Source organism: Melanotaenia boesemani, chromosome 12 (genome assembly GCF_017639745.1).
Source record: "Melanotaenia boesemani isolate fMelBoe1 chromosome 12, fMelBoe1.pri, whole genome shotgun sequence".
Classification (NCBI taxonomy): Eukaryota; Metazoa; Chordata; class Actinopteri; order Atheriniformes; family Melanotaeniidae; genus Melanotaenia; species Melanotaenia boesemani.
The window spans coordinates 9,869,912-9,886,961 of NC_055693.1; the positions used below are offsets into that span (position 1 = coordinate 9,869,912).

The window sequence follows — 17,050 nt, forward strand, 5'->3', positions numbered from 1 at the left end:
AGTCTTCAAAGCTGCAAATGAAACAGCAGTGTTTTAGAGGATTATTTTTATGTTTCCAAATGGGATTATAAAATTGAATGTATACGATGCAGTTAAGAAAGTCTCCAAAGCCTAGCTTCAAAAATTAAAACCTCCAGATTCAGATGAACTGTCTAATGTGCTAAATCAAAACCCCTAAAGGCAGAGCTTACAGAGCTAAAAGTAGATGATCCTGGAGTTACTACAAGGAAAAGCAAAGTCAGACATCACAATCTCTAAATCTGAATAAAAATGATAATGTACTTATTGCTATGTTATGCCTGTCTGCATGTGAGCTGAACATTTGATTTATTATTTAAGCTTTGTTACCAAAGAAACAACTGCTAAAAAAATAAGCTCATTCAATTCACCCAGGTCACTGTTTCTGATAATAGATGCTGCAAATGTATTAGAGGTCCCTTTTCAAGTTGAGTTTAACAAAACACTAGTAGTAAGAAAATAGGATTATTTGTTTATGCAACTTATTTGACTGACCTAATAACTGAAACATTTTGACAGTCTTAACAAAGCATGTAACATGAACCTTTCCATAGAAGATGATGCTATTGTTATAGGCAGACTAACCTGTTTGTAGGCTGTTTGTTACAAACAAACCTGTGGACAGTGCTGTTGTAGGTCACCACATCTGTGCAGAGGTTTGTCCACTTCAGCACAGATAATTGTTTCACTCCTCTCTATAACCAGCTGTCTTCTCAGTCCAAGTATTACTGACCTCAATTTAGCATCTTATGATACAGGTGAATATTGGCCGGGGGAGATGACTGTCCTGTGTTAAACAATTCAGTCACGGGGAAGCTTTTCATTCTTCTTTGTATAAAGATCTGTACACTCCCTGTTAAGTTATATTGCATTTCTAACATTATTCAACTTGTTTAGAAAGCTAGGTGCCTTTTCTTTGAGCTCTTGAGATTACCATGACCTTGATGACTGGTAATCTACACAATATTTTAACTTAAACCTCTTTACTGAGTCTTGCTTTAAGCTTCTGTGAAGCTGAAATTATACTTTTTTATTTTTAAAGGAAAGAACCTGCACTGTTGGATCTGGATCTTGGTTCCTTTTTCAGTCTCAGGAAAAATGCTGGACATACTCATTTGCATTTAGCAAAGCAGGATTCGTTTATTGTTTTATTTTTTTTTTATCATTGGGACAGAATATTTACTAATCATTTTAAAGAAATGATCAAATAATTTAGAGGTACATCTTCATATAAAAAGGAATCGAGATTATAAAATCACATATGACAGAAATAAGAAGAAGTCATCAGAGAGAGTGCTCTGATTGTTTGTCTCATCTGATTGGTGATTATTGATTTCTAGTTAGCCTTCGACCATAAAGTCACATTTCAAAACTGTAAACAGAAAATGAGCTTCTACTTTACTTTGTGCCAAATTGTGCCAAATGACGTCCAATTATTGATTTTCACTCGCTGTGGACAGCTTTGTCACTGCAGATAAGAAAAATAAACAGTTTTTCTTCATTTATATGATTAACTCCTTGCCCAAATTCAATGTATTTATTCTCAGATTGCATTATTAGGCCATTTTTAAAAATTGGAATATACATGTTGTTCATAGTATACTGGAAGTAACAGAGTCATAAATTGTGCACCTATGCTGCTTTTTGTGTGTGTGTGTGTGTGTGTGATTCAAACTAGGATAGATTGACTTGTTTGGAAGCCCAAGGTCTGAGTGTTAGGCTTAAGATCCTATTTGCTTTCTCATATATTTTCTTAAAATAATTATTTTAATTATTTGTGAATCCTCACATTAATCAAGATGGATGCACAACTTGTTGTGGGCTGTCTTTGGGGAGGTTCCTGTGCAGTTTATAAATCCTGTCCAGTTTGGTTCATCTGGCAGGATCTATCTTTGTACAGAACTGGGTCACAGCTGTTGTGAGAATTGAACTGGCACCACAAAAAAGTTTACTGTCCTATAATAAGAGGTCTTGGAACATAGTGCTTTTTTTCTGTTCGCCTGGGTTGAAACAAGTCTGAAACATAAAATGCTGCCATCACTTTAACTCCAAAACCGGACCTGACACATTGCTTATATAAAGCATTATATAAAACAATGATTCAATCCCTCCGCCGCGCAACTCCGATTTTACCCGAGACAATATGTCATTTCATCCCAGACCGAACGCAATGGTTTGAGTCGTTTCTTGTTTTATCTAAAATATTTGTTTTATCACGTGAGAAACAGCACTCTAACTTATAAACGTAAAGTTATTTTGTTAAAGCTCTCTGCCACACTGTTGTCTGTGGAGGGTTATACAATGTCATTATGTTATATAAGTGAGCCACATAAAGAGCCAATAGGAACGCGGATTGTGCGTCACGTGTGTCTTTGCGCTTACTTCGGCGAATTGCGTATGAAATCCAAATAAGCTTTTGCAGCTGAAGCTAACTGGCTAGTAACTCGGATGTTGTTCCTCGGTGAACGCTTTATTTTTATATGTTTTTGTTCGTTTTAAAAAACGAAACCATGACACTCGGATTAATCAGAATTCAATGTTTTTGGGATACCGGGTCTGATAGAGTTTGTTTGTGGAGTACGACAAGCGGTAAAAGAGCAGTTGGTGTTTGCTAACTCACGTTAGCTCTCTCAGCTTCAGTGCTCCCGGGATCTCTTACATAAAAACAACAGGCGATCAGCTGTAACTCAGTTGAGCTTGTCGGTTTGTAGCAAACGTTTAGTCAATAAATACGTTACTTTTGTTATGTAATTTATATATTAAACATCAAAGTTTATTTGGTTTAAGTTTATATACTATCCGAGCCACGAGTTTGTACAAAAACAAATGTAAAATAAGCTTAACTTGCTAAGGCTAATGCTGGAAGGTTTAACCAGGAAACAAAATACTACATGATTGATTGAAGGTTCTTTTTTTATTGTTTGTTGTCAGGAGACGTTATCAGAGTCGCTGCTAGGGAGCAAGAGGGGGCTTGATAAGCTGAAGGTTTAATAATTGAATATCGCTGAACCCTAAGAGAAGATAGAGTGTGTGTTTGAAGGGAAACCGCATCCCACGCCGGGTTTATTACCAGATGAAACATAGTTGGCGTTTCATGTGACTTGTCAAGGAACAGGGATGTTATATAGGCGCCCTAATTTACTGAATTGATGTCGTATAGTTTGGAAATAGCCCTAACCTACTTCCGATGGCTATCACTGCGAGTCGGATACAGTCGGAGGTCTGGTTTGACATTAAAACTTTCAAGTGCCAGTGAGGGATACTTCGGGACTATGATGTTTGATCGCGGAGAACTTTGTCTGCTTTAGTCAGACTATCGGGACATCTTTTTTTCTTCTATCTCGCCGTATCTCGTCTGGATCAGAAGATGGAGACTGGAGTTAGGTCTCACCAAGGCGAGCTTTTCCTCCACCCGCTCTCCAACCCTGGGGCTGCGGGAATCTGCCCCGAAATGTTGGAGGTGGCAGAGGAGGCCAACCGGGCAGGTGACTTTAACCTGGCCGTGGAAATCTACAGCTCCCAGCTCGCAGATCTCCAGCAACCGGACAGGGGTTTGTGTCTAAGGAAAGCCGACTCTCTCGCCCGCGCTGGGCGAATATCTGAGGCGCTAGACTCGTACTGCACGGCAGCCAGTCTTGGTAAACTGCGCCCGGAGGAGCTTACCCTCCTGGTGGAAACTATCGCCCGGACTCTGCGTGAGAAAGAGCTGGGCATCCCCATCACTACAAACGGACACAGTAAAAGCAATAGTGGAGGAGACGGGGTTCAGAGTGATGGAGAGTGTGAAGAGGACGAAGCCCTGGACTTGTTTTCTTGTCGCCTCTGCAAATGTTTGCTTCATGAGCCTACAACTGTGGAGTGTGGACACACTTTCTGCAAACGCTGCTTGGAGAACGACTCTCTTAAAGATTGTATACACTGCAAGCAACAGCTGAGCAAAAATGACCGACTACCAAATGGCAGAAGAATGAACGTGGTCATCAGCGGCCTGTTGGATAAACTGTTTGCAACTGAGAGTAAAGCTCGCAAATTTTGGATCGAGGGAGAGACTTTATGGCAAAAACAGAGCCTCTCTGATGCATTGGAGAAGTACAACGCAGCAGTGGATCTAGGTAAGATTGTGCAGTTAAAATTGCAAAGTTAAAACAGTTGACCTACTTTTCCAGTCTCACTTCCCCATGTCACCGATGTGGGGCGCCACTACGAGGCACGCGTTATGTGACGCACCGTCCTTAGTTACCTAAGTGGCACAGGTCTCATCCATTGCCTTCCAGGTCCACATTCATACCCTATTTTCTATTTATACTTTGAAATGCAGTGTTGTTTGCATACAGATGCTGTGGGAAACCGTATTTGTAGTTTTCTGTAACAAAAGCCAGTTATTTTTATTTGATTAAACATCGTCAAAGTATTGGTTTAATTTACCCAATAGACTGTTATATACATGAATGCATTGCCTAGTTATGAGACATTGGGTGGAATCGCAGCCTTACCCCTCCCCTTTACTGCTGCTGTTTCATAAGCTGTGTTGGATAACATTTGGAAAAAAACACTATTAATAATGTTTAAACGTTATCAAATAATATATTTTTTTACACAGTTAAGTGTTTATTTTCTCTATTTTTACCATTGATCACTTGAAGCAGCTGTGTTCCCCAAACTGCAGAGCCAAAATACAGAATGTTCTGTTATGTTGGCACATTACATAAAGAGTGCCAGGGTGCTTCATTAAACATGGGCCAGGGCAACTCTCACGTTGCACCGTCTGTATAGAGAGAAAAAATTGAGCTAATACCTTATTCAAAGTCACAGTTAAAATGCATTTTCTGCCAACAGTTATCTTAGGTGTTGGCCTTTCTAATAGATTGATAAGGTAAAGCTGAAAGCTTGAGCTCAGACCAAAGGAATATACACTAGCATGGCACCATTTCTAATGTTTCTCTCTCCCAGATCAATATTGATTAATGCCTTCTGTGCTGTGAAAGACTTTTGGTGACAGAAGCACAGACTGCTTTCACAGTTTTGTGTCTGCCAGACTATGTTTTCCCAATAAAGACAGCAGGAAGCCTTCTGGTGTCTGTGGTATAGGATGAGTGTAATATTCTCATTGATTCATAAAAATCAATGAGAATCTGGATTTTTTTTTTTTATCTGATAAGTATCTTTCTGAGGTGAGAAACTAGTATCATGATGTAGGTTGTACACAGTGTATGTCAGGGGTGTAATCAGAATTTCAGATTGTACAAACACATCTGTTGTAATTGTGTCCAGAAAAGGTCTATCCAGTTAAAATGAAGGGGTTATAGCATTGACACCAACCTGAAGTAACTTTTTTTTTTTTTTTTCATTTTCTGTACTGCTTAGTCCAATTCAGGATTGTGGGGAGCCTATTCCAGCAATTAGCCAGATGAGAGGCTAGGTACATTTTGAACAGGTCACCAGGCCATCACAAGGACAATAGAGAGACAAACAACCACTCACACTCACTCCTAGGGTTAACATGCAAGTTACGGATCATCTTTTTCCATCTGCATCAACGTTGAGCTTTAATGTTAAAAGTTTCAGGCTCATTGACCAAAAAATACAGTCTCTTTTAAACCCTACATTTTTAATTCTCAGAACTAAATCTAATTTAGGTCTGACTGAGGTTTATTTTCCCAGATTTAATAGATGCATTTCCTCATGCTGCTGATGTTGTCATCACCTACATAAGCAAGTGTGTTCTACACCTGTGAAAATAAATATCCTAGCTGACTGGAAAAGGATCTGTAGTACTACTAGAATTTGCAAGTTTGGTACAGACTATTGGTTCTGTGTTCTTTACATGGACAAGTGCTCTTCGACAAGACTCTTTATCCCACATTGTCCTTGATACTGGGTTATTAGTGTGTTATTGCAGAGAAAAAGTGGTGTAGTGCAGATGTACAGTAAAAAGAATTGGTGAATGCAAAATGCTTTGTAAAGCGTTCTGTTGAGCGTAGACAAGGCACTATAAGTGCAGGCCATTTACTGTTTTCTACTCCCAATGTTAGACCATTTTCAACTCAGAACCACAATTTCCTTGCAATATATTCTATAAGTAATGAGAGGTGGCTGAAGTCTTATGCACAGTGCTGTATATGAACCTTACTGTGATGTGACAGAGAATTACTGGAGAATATTGTCAAGTTTGCATCTAAATATAAACGTCAATTTTATCTGCAGGGTCACAAAACATCTGTTGCAGCACACTGTATAGGGGACACAGGAATAGCTGAAACACGGGTCTGACAAGCTGTTCAGCTTTTAAAAATAATGAGCTGTCAGATTATGCTGTGATGAAGCATTAATACTGGACTCTTCTGTCTGCTTAAATTTCATGTAATGACTAACACTAGAGGAACAGAAAACCAGTCTCTGCATTTTTAAAAAAAAAAAGGTAATCATCAAAATTAGTTGAAAAATAAAGAGGACAGCATCTAAATTCCTGCAGAAACCTTTTCTGGTTTCTTTCCAACATTCTTACACTGTTATTTATTAATTAGAGCTCCACATTTTATTTCTTGTGTGAATGCCTTTCAGGCATTTTGGATTAAAATTTGCTCTCCTTTGCTAAATGATCATTTATGCATCTTGTGCTATTTTCCAATACACCAGATTGAAGAAGCCAAATGTTGTGGTTGTATGACCCAAGCACATTCAAGCCTTCTTAAAGGACCAATTAAGTTGTCCAGCTTATCCTTTAAGTCTTTGCAAGTTGCCTTTCAGCTGCCTACTTCTGCTAAGATTTCAGCATCAGGTCTTCAGCAATTTCAAGCAAGACTTTTAAGTATTCATTTCATAGAAGGCATTCACACCACATAAAGCTCCTGCTACTGTTGATGTACATAGATTTGTTTTTTAAACAAAGTTTTTGATTTACATTTTTTTAAAATCTAAAACTATGTAAATCAAAGTGGTGGGATTATTGATTAAAAGAAAAAAGTTATAGCATATGGTTAGAAGTTTTTTCCTTTTTAAAAGAAAGCCTTACAATTTTTAAGTCCCCCTAAAATCCTCAAACCCTTATGACTTAAGTGTATTATTCAGTGATGTTGCACAAGCTTGATATTATGAGCTTACTCTGATAAAATTAGGCTGAATGTAATAGTACACTAACATAACTGATGTCATAGCTATGAGACTCATTACATAGTGTCCTGACACAGGAATTTGGTCTCACGCCACATGTTACATTATAGGCCAACTTCTGCTAGACCTAGATAAACCCATCCTTCTGGTGACGTGTTCACTGAGCTGATTTGTTTCTGCTTGCTTTTCTTTTTCCCTGTTGTGTGCAGTGCCCTCTTCTGGCAGGCTGCTGTGTCAACGGACTGAGCTGCACATGGAGATGAGGAACTTCAGCCAGGCAGTGCAGGATGCCAGCAGCCTCTGTAGATTAAAACCTCTCTGGACAAAGGTGAGTGTAACATTTGGTACTGATCTGCATGACAGATGGCATGTCAAGGCGTCAAACTGATGTGCATTTTAGGATGAGGCGCTGTTTTGTTGGCATCCTCTGCTTGGGGATGTTTGCTGTTCTTGTCATGGACTGTTTGCTGTACTGTTTATCAGTGTTTGGCTTTTGTGAAATGGTTTGTTTCTTTAGGCTGCAACAAAAACGCCTACAATGGCAGAAAAATTGAGAATGATGCAAGATTTTCTTAAAGTTCCATGTGGGGAAATCGGGTGGTTGCTGTCAGACATTAAACAATCGCCTTTGACAAGATTTCTTCATAAATGGTTTTTATTCTCAACATTTTTGTATCGAGAGAGATATGCAAGTTATTTGTTGTTTAATAATGCTACGTTATTAACACTTGTTCTACGTTTAATGTTCCTCCAGACTTTTCTGGTTTCTGAAGTTGCAAACCTTAGCTTTTTCAGTCACTGAATTAACCGCATTAGTAAACAAGGCACAGTAAAAGCAGCATAAAGGCCACAATCTGGTTTTGATACACGAATGTGACGCTATCATCGCATGACATGTTGCAAGCCGTGAAGAAGCTGTTGTGTCATATTTGATATGTTTTGTCAGAGTTGGAGTAAAACTAACTGTATCCTTGATATAACCCCTAGTTTCTCTTTGTTGTTAGCTCTGCAGTGTCGCAGTCTGCTGGTGGAAATGTGACTTTTACTCCGTAACTTATTTACAAATATGTCAAATGAGGAAACGATGTATAATCTGGACTCCTGAATTTTTACTTTAAAATATTGTTTTATAGAGGATATTATCACCAGATAACAAAATCATTTGAATTTTATCTTCTGGCATTTAATCACCAATCAAACCTACCAATTGGTGCGATGGCATTTGTATGTTTATTATTATTATTAATACTCATTAGGTAAGAAGTAAACATGTTAAAAGTTGGTTATAATAGATTCGTGGTGTTAGAGATTCTGATCAGTCGCAGCTCATCCCATAAAGATACCAGTTAACAAGAGGGGCGGGGATGTAGTGGGCTGCTGTATTAACGCTGTGACATTTGTTTGTTATAGGCTCACTGTCTGAAAGCCACAGCGCTGAGTAAAGCTGGCCGGAATGACGAGGCCTTGCAGGAGTACTTCCTGTGTGTGGCGCTTAAGCCCGACTGGACCAAAGTGAAACTGGAGGCTCAGAAGGTGAGAGAAATGTCGATGTTAGGGAAAAGATAAAACAGGTTGCTTTGTTGAAAATCCAATTTTGGTTAATGATAAGGTTGTGTGAACTAAATCAATTTATTGACTACTTCCAACTTGCTAGTGTGAAATGGACTCCTGAAAGTCAAAATTAAGATTTTTGTGAGCAAACACAGAGTCAGGTGTAAACAAGTGTGACACGTGAGTCACGCAAGTTGTCAATAACACATCACAGAACATTGCTGTCGTCAGTTATCGATTTAGGCAGATTCCCTGTTTGCCTCCTTTTTATCAGGCTTCAAACATCAATGGAGTGCCTTGTGTTTTCCAGGTTCTCAGCGAGCTGTTCTCCTCCGTGTTCGAGAATGAGGACCTGCCAACTCCGCTGCACCCTCTGCAGGGAGGGCTGGCTACACGTCTTATCAAACCCCCCGCCTTGCTCAGGTCACTGAGACCACTGACACAGAAACCAGGCTGCTCATCACAGGTACTTAAACACACAATCCACCTTCTGTGGTGCAATAACATTACGTAGGGTCTCCAGTTGTGTATTAATTTTTTAAATCTCAGTAAAGTTACTTATGCAAGTGATTGGACAGTTGTTATCAGACTGTGTTGTACTGAGTGCATTCTCATCGCGGCTATAAGAACTGCTTTAGATGCTTGTATAATGATGGTTATCATAAGTCCTTTATCCACCAGGCGATCAGTGTCACCAAGAGATTGAAGGGCACATTTGTGTAATTAGGGGGATCAGTGCAAACGTGGCCTGGGACAAAGAATAATGTGCTTTTAATTCAAGATGTGGGTGCATTTATGTAAACTGATTCTTTATCAGGGTATTTGATATTATTTTCACATAAACACGCAACAGATATGAAGAGATGAATTACTTTTAAAAGCTTAAGTTTTATCGTACAGATCAGAGTTTAAATAAAGTATTTAATTAAACATGCTAGTATTCCTTTTTAGTTTCATTCAGTTGTAATTACTTATAATAATTGTAGTATGAAAATGTTGATCTCTCAATAATTCCCCTCACCTGACACACTCACAAATTGTGCTTTCTGTTTGTGTGTGCAGGACTCAGAGTTCAGCATGTCCAAAAGTGCCCCAGTGGACAACTCGTCTTCCAGACTCTCCCCTCTGTCTCCTGGCCCATCAGACCCTGCTGCAGGGGAAGGCAGCTCCAAGAGTCTGGCTGATGTTTTAGCTGCTCTTCCAGCACCCCCTGGTGGCCTTAAGAGAAAATACAGCAGTGATGGGCCTTCTGGCACCTTCAATCCACCCTCCAAACTTCTCAGATCTGGTAGGAAAATCAATTTTGTTCTTCTTTTGGGTCCCTAATAAGTGTGATAGTTATGTTAATTAATTAATTTTTTTATATTTGTCATTGATAAGATGCCACTTTGGGACTACATGCTCAAGAACCTGAAACTGAATAATCTGATTTATCAACCAATGTGCAATCCAATAAGTAGAAAAAGTAATTACTTGATGTTGACAATTTAAACTGTGACCTGGTTAAACACTAGTTGAAACTGAATTGGTGTTGAATGGAGCAGAACTGGATTTTAAAATGCATATAAACCTGCTTGTCTGACTGAAATCATGGAAAACTGAAGCTCTCAAAACCCAATGCACTCAAAAAATGCGGGTCAAGAATATCTGGTAACGCTTAATACTGTGATACAGATGAGAACGCCATTCAGACGGCTGCAGTTTGTGTTGGGAGGATGGTTCCTGCTGAGCTTTTGGACAGTGGAGACATGGAGTGCTCACTCTGCATGAGGTGAATAGTCTCATTCAAATCTTCTTGTATACATAAAACATAAAAATGTACATATTTAACCCTAAAGCAGGTGGCATTATGTGATGCAATAAGTAACCGTTGTTAGCAGGTTCAGCCATGTGTTCTTGTCTCTTTGATTCAGATTATTCTATGAGCCTGTGGCTACTCCCTGCGGACACACCTTCTGCCTCAAATGTCTGGAGCGCTGCCTGGACCACAACCCCAACTGCCCTCTGTGCAAGGAGAATCTATCAGAGGTACACAGTCATCATGGCTGAGTTGTTAAATTAATGTATTAAAGACAAAAAAAAGGAAATATTTGTGGCCATAGTTTGTAATAATGAATGGCACATTACTGTGTTTTATGTTGTTGCAGTATCTTGCTACCAGGGGTTACAATAAGACCTTTCTGATGGAGGAAGTTCTGCAACGTTACCTAGGAGATGAGCTGGCAGAAAGGAGGAAAATCCATGAGGAGGAGATGAAGGAGCTGTCCAAGTTAGTTTTATATACACACATGTAAATTGGGGGTTCAGTATGCAGCAAATTATGGTTAAACGGGTGGGAACTTTCCCTCTGTGAAGAGAAGGATTAGTCTGTGTTTTTTTCTGTCACAGATATCTGAGCTACTTTAGAGGGCCCTTCAAAGGGTTCACTTTAGGTTTTGGTTCTGTATCTTTTGGACTCAAGTTCTGCCACTCAAGAGCTACTTTGGACTCATTTTGAGAAGCTTTTATTTTTGTATTTTCATTTTTGGAAACTTGTGGACTAAGACAAACCACTAGTGATGAGTCTCTTCGTTCTGTCTCTTGTAGTTTGAACCAGGAAGTGCCCATCTTTGTGTGCACCATGGCCTTCCCCACCATCCCCTGCCCACTGCACGTATTTGAGCCACGTTATCGCCTCATGATTCGCCGCTCCATGGAAACAGGCACCAAGCAGTTTGGCATGTGCATTGCTGATGAGCTTAAAGGCTTTGCTGACTATGGCTGCATGCTTCAGGTGAGTGTCTGCAGTCCTTAAAAGATTTTCCTTGTTCTTAAACTCCTTCCTTTGCAGTTTTTCTTGTCTCATTCAACTCAGTGCACAGTTGATTAATTTGATACCGACTGTGTTACAGGTACGAGATGTGAAGTTCTTTCCTGATGGTCGTTCGGTGGTCGACACAATCGGTGTGTCCAGGTTCAAGGTCCTAAGCCATGGCCAGAGAGACGGCTACCACACTGCTAAGATTGAATACCTGGAAGACAAGAAGGTGAGCTGAGAGCAGAGATAATAAAAATGTCTGTCAGATTATTTCACACAAACTAGAACTCCTTTTTTCCTGACTTTTTTATATAAGGACCCAGCCACCTCTCCTCCATTTTTCTTCCTACTAAAATAAATTCTTAATTTTTAATCAGGTTGATGGGGAGGAGCTGACTGAACTCCTGAAGCTGCATGACGCTGTGTATGAGCAGGCCAACGGCTGGTTCAGCTCACTAAAAGACAACATGAAGAGTCAGATACTCAGCCACTTTGGACATCTTCCCAGCAAGGACCTGGACCCTCAGGTCTGACAACACCCATGCATCACACTTTAAATGATAAACCGTTTATATTCTTTTCTTGAATATCATTTGTCACAGATATATGGACAAGTATCTGATTAAAAAAACTAGCTGTTGATTCACAGATGTTTCCTGAGAACGATAGAATATTGTGATGTAAGACTAATCCAACAAATCTGAATTAACTTCAGATAATTTGTGTCATTAATGAGATGCCTCTCAACAGAGGACAAGAGATCTGTGCCACTGTCTCCTAAATAGAGAGGGATATTACAGAGGGACATGGTAATGATAGCTGTTTTCTTAACCCTTAATTAAGAAATCTTAGGGTGTCTGAACATAAACAAATGCATTCTTTATGTCAAGATTTCATTTTGGACAACTAACTTTTACTTTTATTTTTAATTTGTCCATCAGATTGTGCCACTTTTTTATATTCAAGCATGCAAAGCATTTTATGGAAATTATTTTTAGTCTTTTTGTTCAGGCAACAGTTGTTATAAAAGCTATTTTTGTTCCACTTGTAATGACAAGTGGAACAAAAATATATTCTTACAGCAGTTTTTGACAAGGTGGCATTTTTTGTCCTTGTAATGTGTACGTTTTTTAAAGGATATCTTAAGATATGTAAGCAGACGAATGCAGACGAAGTCGCAGTAGGCAAGTTCTGTTAATATCGTCAGTTACTGGCATCCAGAGTCAAAGAAAATATGCAAACAGAAACGAGCTGCTGTACAAATGCACTGTTAACCCTTTAAGCCCTGGTGTTGCGAGTTTACATTAGACCACTTCTGGCCTTTGTTTATTTTATTTCTTTATATCTAGTTATTCTCTTTTATTTGTTTATTTATTTGCTTTTATTCAGTCATGTATTTATTACTATTTGATCTATATATTAAACTTTTTATATTGTTATTTATTTAATATTAAATTGTGCTTTTTATTTCAGTGTTTTTTCAGATTTTTTCCCCTATATTCAGTTTTTTTTTTTTTAAGTTTTCTTTAGATTGTAAATAAATTCAGACAGTAAGGAGTTAAAGGCATAAATTTAGAATGAAAAAGATGATCAAGTTGAATTAATTTGCATTGAAAGTAACTAAATTATTTTATCTGCTTCAGCAATAAACAGAGATGTGGATACTTATAAAGAAAATTATTTGAATAAAAATAAAACCACAAGAGTAAAATGTTCTTATCACAAAGGGAGTAATATTAGTGAGTTTAATTGAAAAGGAATTTTTCTTTAGAGCCACACATACAATGCTGAGCATTAAACCCCAAATGTGAGTGTTCAGTTCTGCAGAAACACACTCTCTCTAAAGCTGTGTGAGCAGTGAAGTTTTTTATTTTTATTTTAGATTGATTAATGGTAGTCATTTTTAAACTTTTTCCCCACAGGGCAGTCCTAGTGGTCCAGCCTGGTGTTGGTGGCTGCTTGCCGTCCTTCCACTGGAGAACCGAGCCCAGCTCACAATCCTGGCCATGGCCTCACTTAAGGACCGCCTCATCGCCATCAGAAGGGTCCTCATCTTCGTCACGCGCAAGAGACCACGGTGATACACCAGCTGCTCAAGAGGGCTGCGGGAGAGTCTATGCAGTTCAGAAAATTATTCCGTTTGTTCACTGTCACCGCTTTGACTGATTCATTTGCTAAGTTATACATTTTTACTCTTTGTTTCAGTCCTTTATTCGAACATCAGTTCACTTTAAGATCTTCATGAACTCCTTTGTGTGACGTATGTAGCCTTTCATTGCACATCTGTCTGTTGATGGCGTCAGGTTGTTTAGGGTGCTGATATGAAGGCACCCTCCAAACCCCTATCATCTCTGACTGAGCGACCTGTTGCATCTCATTTTCCATGGACAAGCTGGTGAAAACAAGTGGATCTTTTGGGTTGATTTGCCTGACTTTCTATGATGAAGGAACAAAAACATGTTGTCACAAAAGCATTGAGAGCAAGAATAGATCAGGTGCAGGAGGAATTCCTCATTCCTGCAAACAGTAAGCAGTATTTAACAGAAGGGGAGCAGAGCTGAAAGACCTAGATTCACAGCTGTGACAATGACGGTGTAAATGAACCTGCCGAAGGAACAACAAACCCTGCATGATGGCAACACACAAGCGAATGTACTGGTCCTGCTATAGTATGTGGATGGTTTTATTATTTTTATTAGGTTTTTTAAAATATATTTAATTTTTTTTTTTTTTTTAAATTCCATTTTTTCTTTTTTTTTGTCCCGCCTTACATTTTTCAGAATCAGTCGGTGAGGTGCACGAGATCAAACTCATCTATATGCAGCACCCTCTGCTGCCTCATTTTAAATCTTCCTGACTGAGCCAAAAACTTGCCTGGCAGTTGGTTTGTACCTCAGATTGTCTGAAAGAAAAGTTAACGGGTGCTAAGATTGTGATTATTCCCATTGTAACACTACACACTGCAAACTAGTGTGTGAGAAGAAGCGCAACTCTACAGCAGCATGCTCTGCTTGTTTTGAGGAGATTCAAAACAAGATATTGAGAGAAAAAAATAAGCTGAGTTATCGCACAAATTCTGATTGCATTAAAGAAAATGCTGTTAGAAACTTCTCTTAGGTATTTCTGATCTGGAACTTAATTGTCCTGTTGTAGCATATCTGGGACAAAATTCAGATGTAGTTTTAGGGATTTCTTTCTGTCTGCTATGCCCTTTAGGTATATGTGTAAGGTGAAATCTTAATCTGGGTGATTTATATGTATATCTATGTAACTGAGGCCTTTTTAATGTTCAAAACATTTCTCTCTCTCCTTCCACTGTTTGTTCATTAACATGCACACTATAATGCAATTCATGTGCAGTGGAGTTTTCTTGTAAACAATTAAACATGTTTATATTGATATTTTTCTTAACATTTTGTATCCTTGAAGCTTCTTTTTTTTCTTGACTATCTTTTCACTTGCATTGCTTTCCAGTACTTGAAATCATCAACTTTTATAGACAGCTGAAGTAAAGCGGAAGTGTTTAGGGAATCTGGTTTGGTGGTCTCAGGATTGGGTCTCTGCTTTTTGCAGATCATGTGGTTCTGTTGGCTTCATCGGGCCTCAATCTCGCTAGAGCAACTCACAGCCAAGTGTGAAGCTGTAGGGTAGGGACGAAGATCAGTGCCTTCATCATCTTTAAGGGGAAAAAGGTGGAGTGCGCTCTCCGGGTCAAGAATGGGGTCCTACCCCAAATGGAGGAGTTCAAATATTTTGGGGTCTTGTTCATCAGATATATTAGAATACAAGTGGCCGAAAGTAGTTTCCTCCACAGGGTGGCCGTGCTCTCCCTTAGAGATACGGTGAAAAGTTCGGTCATTTAGGAGGTGCTCGGAGTAGAGCTGCTGCTCCTCTGCATTAAGAGAAATCATATGAGGTGGCTCTGGCATCTGGTTAGGATGCCTCATGGACGTCTGGTCTGGTGTGGTGTTTTGGGCACGTCCCTTGAGGAGACCAAGGACACTCTGGAGGGATTTAATCTCTGTCTCGGCTGAAATGCCTCCGGATCCCCCTGGATGAGTTGAAATGTGGCTGGGGAGAGAGAAGTCTGGGCTTCCCTGCTTAGGCAGCTGACCTGACCTTCGATAAGCGGTAAGAGGATGGATGGATATCATCAACTGCTGATAGGAAAAGCTGTCCTCCTTGTTTAACCAAATTAAACATGTAAACTTTACAATCAAAACAGCAGTAGATGCCAGGAACTACAATAAATATTCTTTTACATATTGGAAAATGAGGAAAAAACATTCAAACTTCCATGAATCTCAAAGTTAATGCAACAAACAATTTCTCAATACTTTAATATAGTAGCTTCTGGTATTGGACTAAAATCACAGGGACTTCGTATATTTTATTATATTTGCATGAAGGTTACCATGTGAAAGCCATCCACAAATGGGTGCTGGCAAATGAAAGCAATGCAAGTTTGAAAAATTCAAAAGGAGTCGATTTGTTTTGGTGAAAAAAAAAACAATGTAAACTTACCTTGTTTATAAGAAAATACCAATCTACCTTAGTATGGAAGGAGTTAAGGCAAAAGATGATTGCGCAATTTTAACATTTCCACAAAATGATAAAACTGTTCTTAAAAGCTCCAGTCACTCTAAAGTGAAGCGTTCTGCATCATGTTTGTTTAAGGTTGCTTTGGTTGTTCACAGGAGGTTATAATTGCATTATCAGTGTGCATATGTATGCGTTGTTTTTCTGTATATTTCTGTCTATTCAGCTGTTTGAGACTCCACTGCAGTCACATGCTCTCTGTATAGGAGTGATGCTCACAATGTGCTGCATTTCCCTGGCATATTTGTAAAGGGAGCTCTTGTACCTATTTTTTATTGCAAATAAAAAAATACATCCAGTCCAGTCTGATTTGTGTTATATATATTACGGTGGAAGGGACATATGTAAACCTTACAGGAGCTTTTGTAATTGTATAAAAAATATATTTATGAAGGATCCAGGAGTCACACTGTTGTGGTTTTGTCATCTGTACTTCCTCTTTGGTGATTCCTTCCTTAAGAGAGAAAATGGCTGGATTCCATTGTCCCACAACATTGGGGGGAACATCTGTGATGTTCTCATTTTCTTGTGTGTCTGTTTCAGCTGCTGTGGGCTAAATAATAAGCATCCTCCTCATCTCTTCTTAAGCTCTGTTGCTGAGGGTGTTTTATATAATCTTATATAATAACCTTTTATATAATCTGCAGTGTGACGGTTCCTGGGCAACATCTTGTTTTGTGTGTGTGTATATATATATATATGTGTGTATGTGTATATATATATTTATGTATGTATATATATATATGTATATATATATATATATATATATATATATATATATATATATATATATATATATATATATATATATGTGTGTATGTGTATATATATATTTATGTATGTATATATATATATATATATATATATATATATATAATAAAAAAATAAATATAATTGTCCCCTCGCCCTTCATGGGTGGTCTCATCCATCCAAGCTCGCGTCCTCTACCAGATGCCTGGGAGTTTGAGGGTTCTG

The 17,050-nt window shown here is 38.7% G+C and overlaps 1 protein-coding gene across 1 annotated transcript; it reads left to right on the top strand.

The window, feature by feature from the left end:
* The first annotated feature begins 1,940 nt into the window (after positions 1 to 1,940).
* On the top strand, positions 1,941 to 16,372 carry lonrf2 (LON peptidase N-terminal domain and ring finger 2). The gene is made up of 12 exons (XM_042001046.1): positions 1,941 to 4,130; positions 7,338 to 7,456; positions 8,539 to 8,661; positions 8,990 to 9,145; positions 9,742 to 9,967; positions 10,354 to 10,450; positions 10,593 to 10,707; positions 10,827 to 10,948; positions 11,266 to 11,452; positions 11,571 to 11,705; positions 11,854 to 12,003; positions 13,399 to 16,372. The coding sequence occupies exons 1-12, from the start codon at positions 3,386 to 3,388 to the stop codon at positions 13,555 to 13,557; spliced, it is 2,334 nt and encodes a 777-aa protein (XP_041856980.1). The 5' UTR covers positions 1,941 to 3,385; the 3' UTR covers positions 13,558 to 16,372.
* The last annotated feature ends 678 nt before the right edge of the window (positions 16,373 to 17,050 follow it).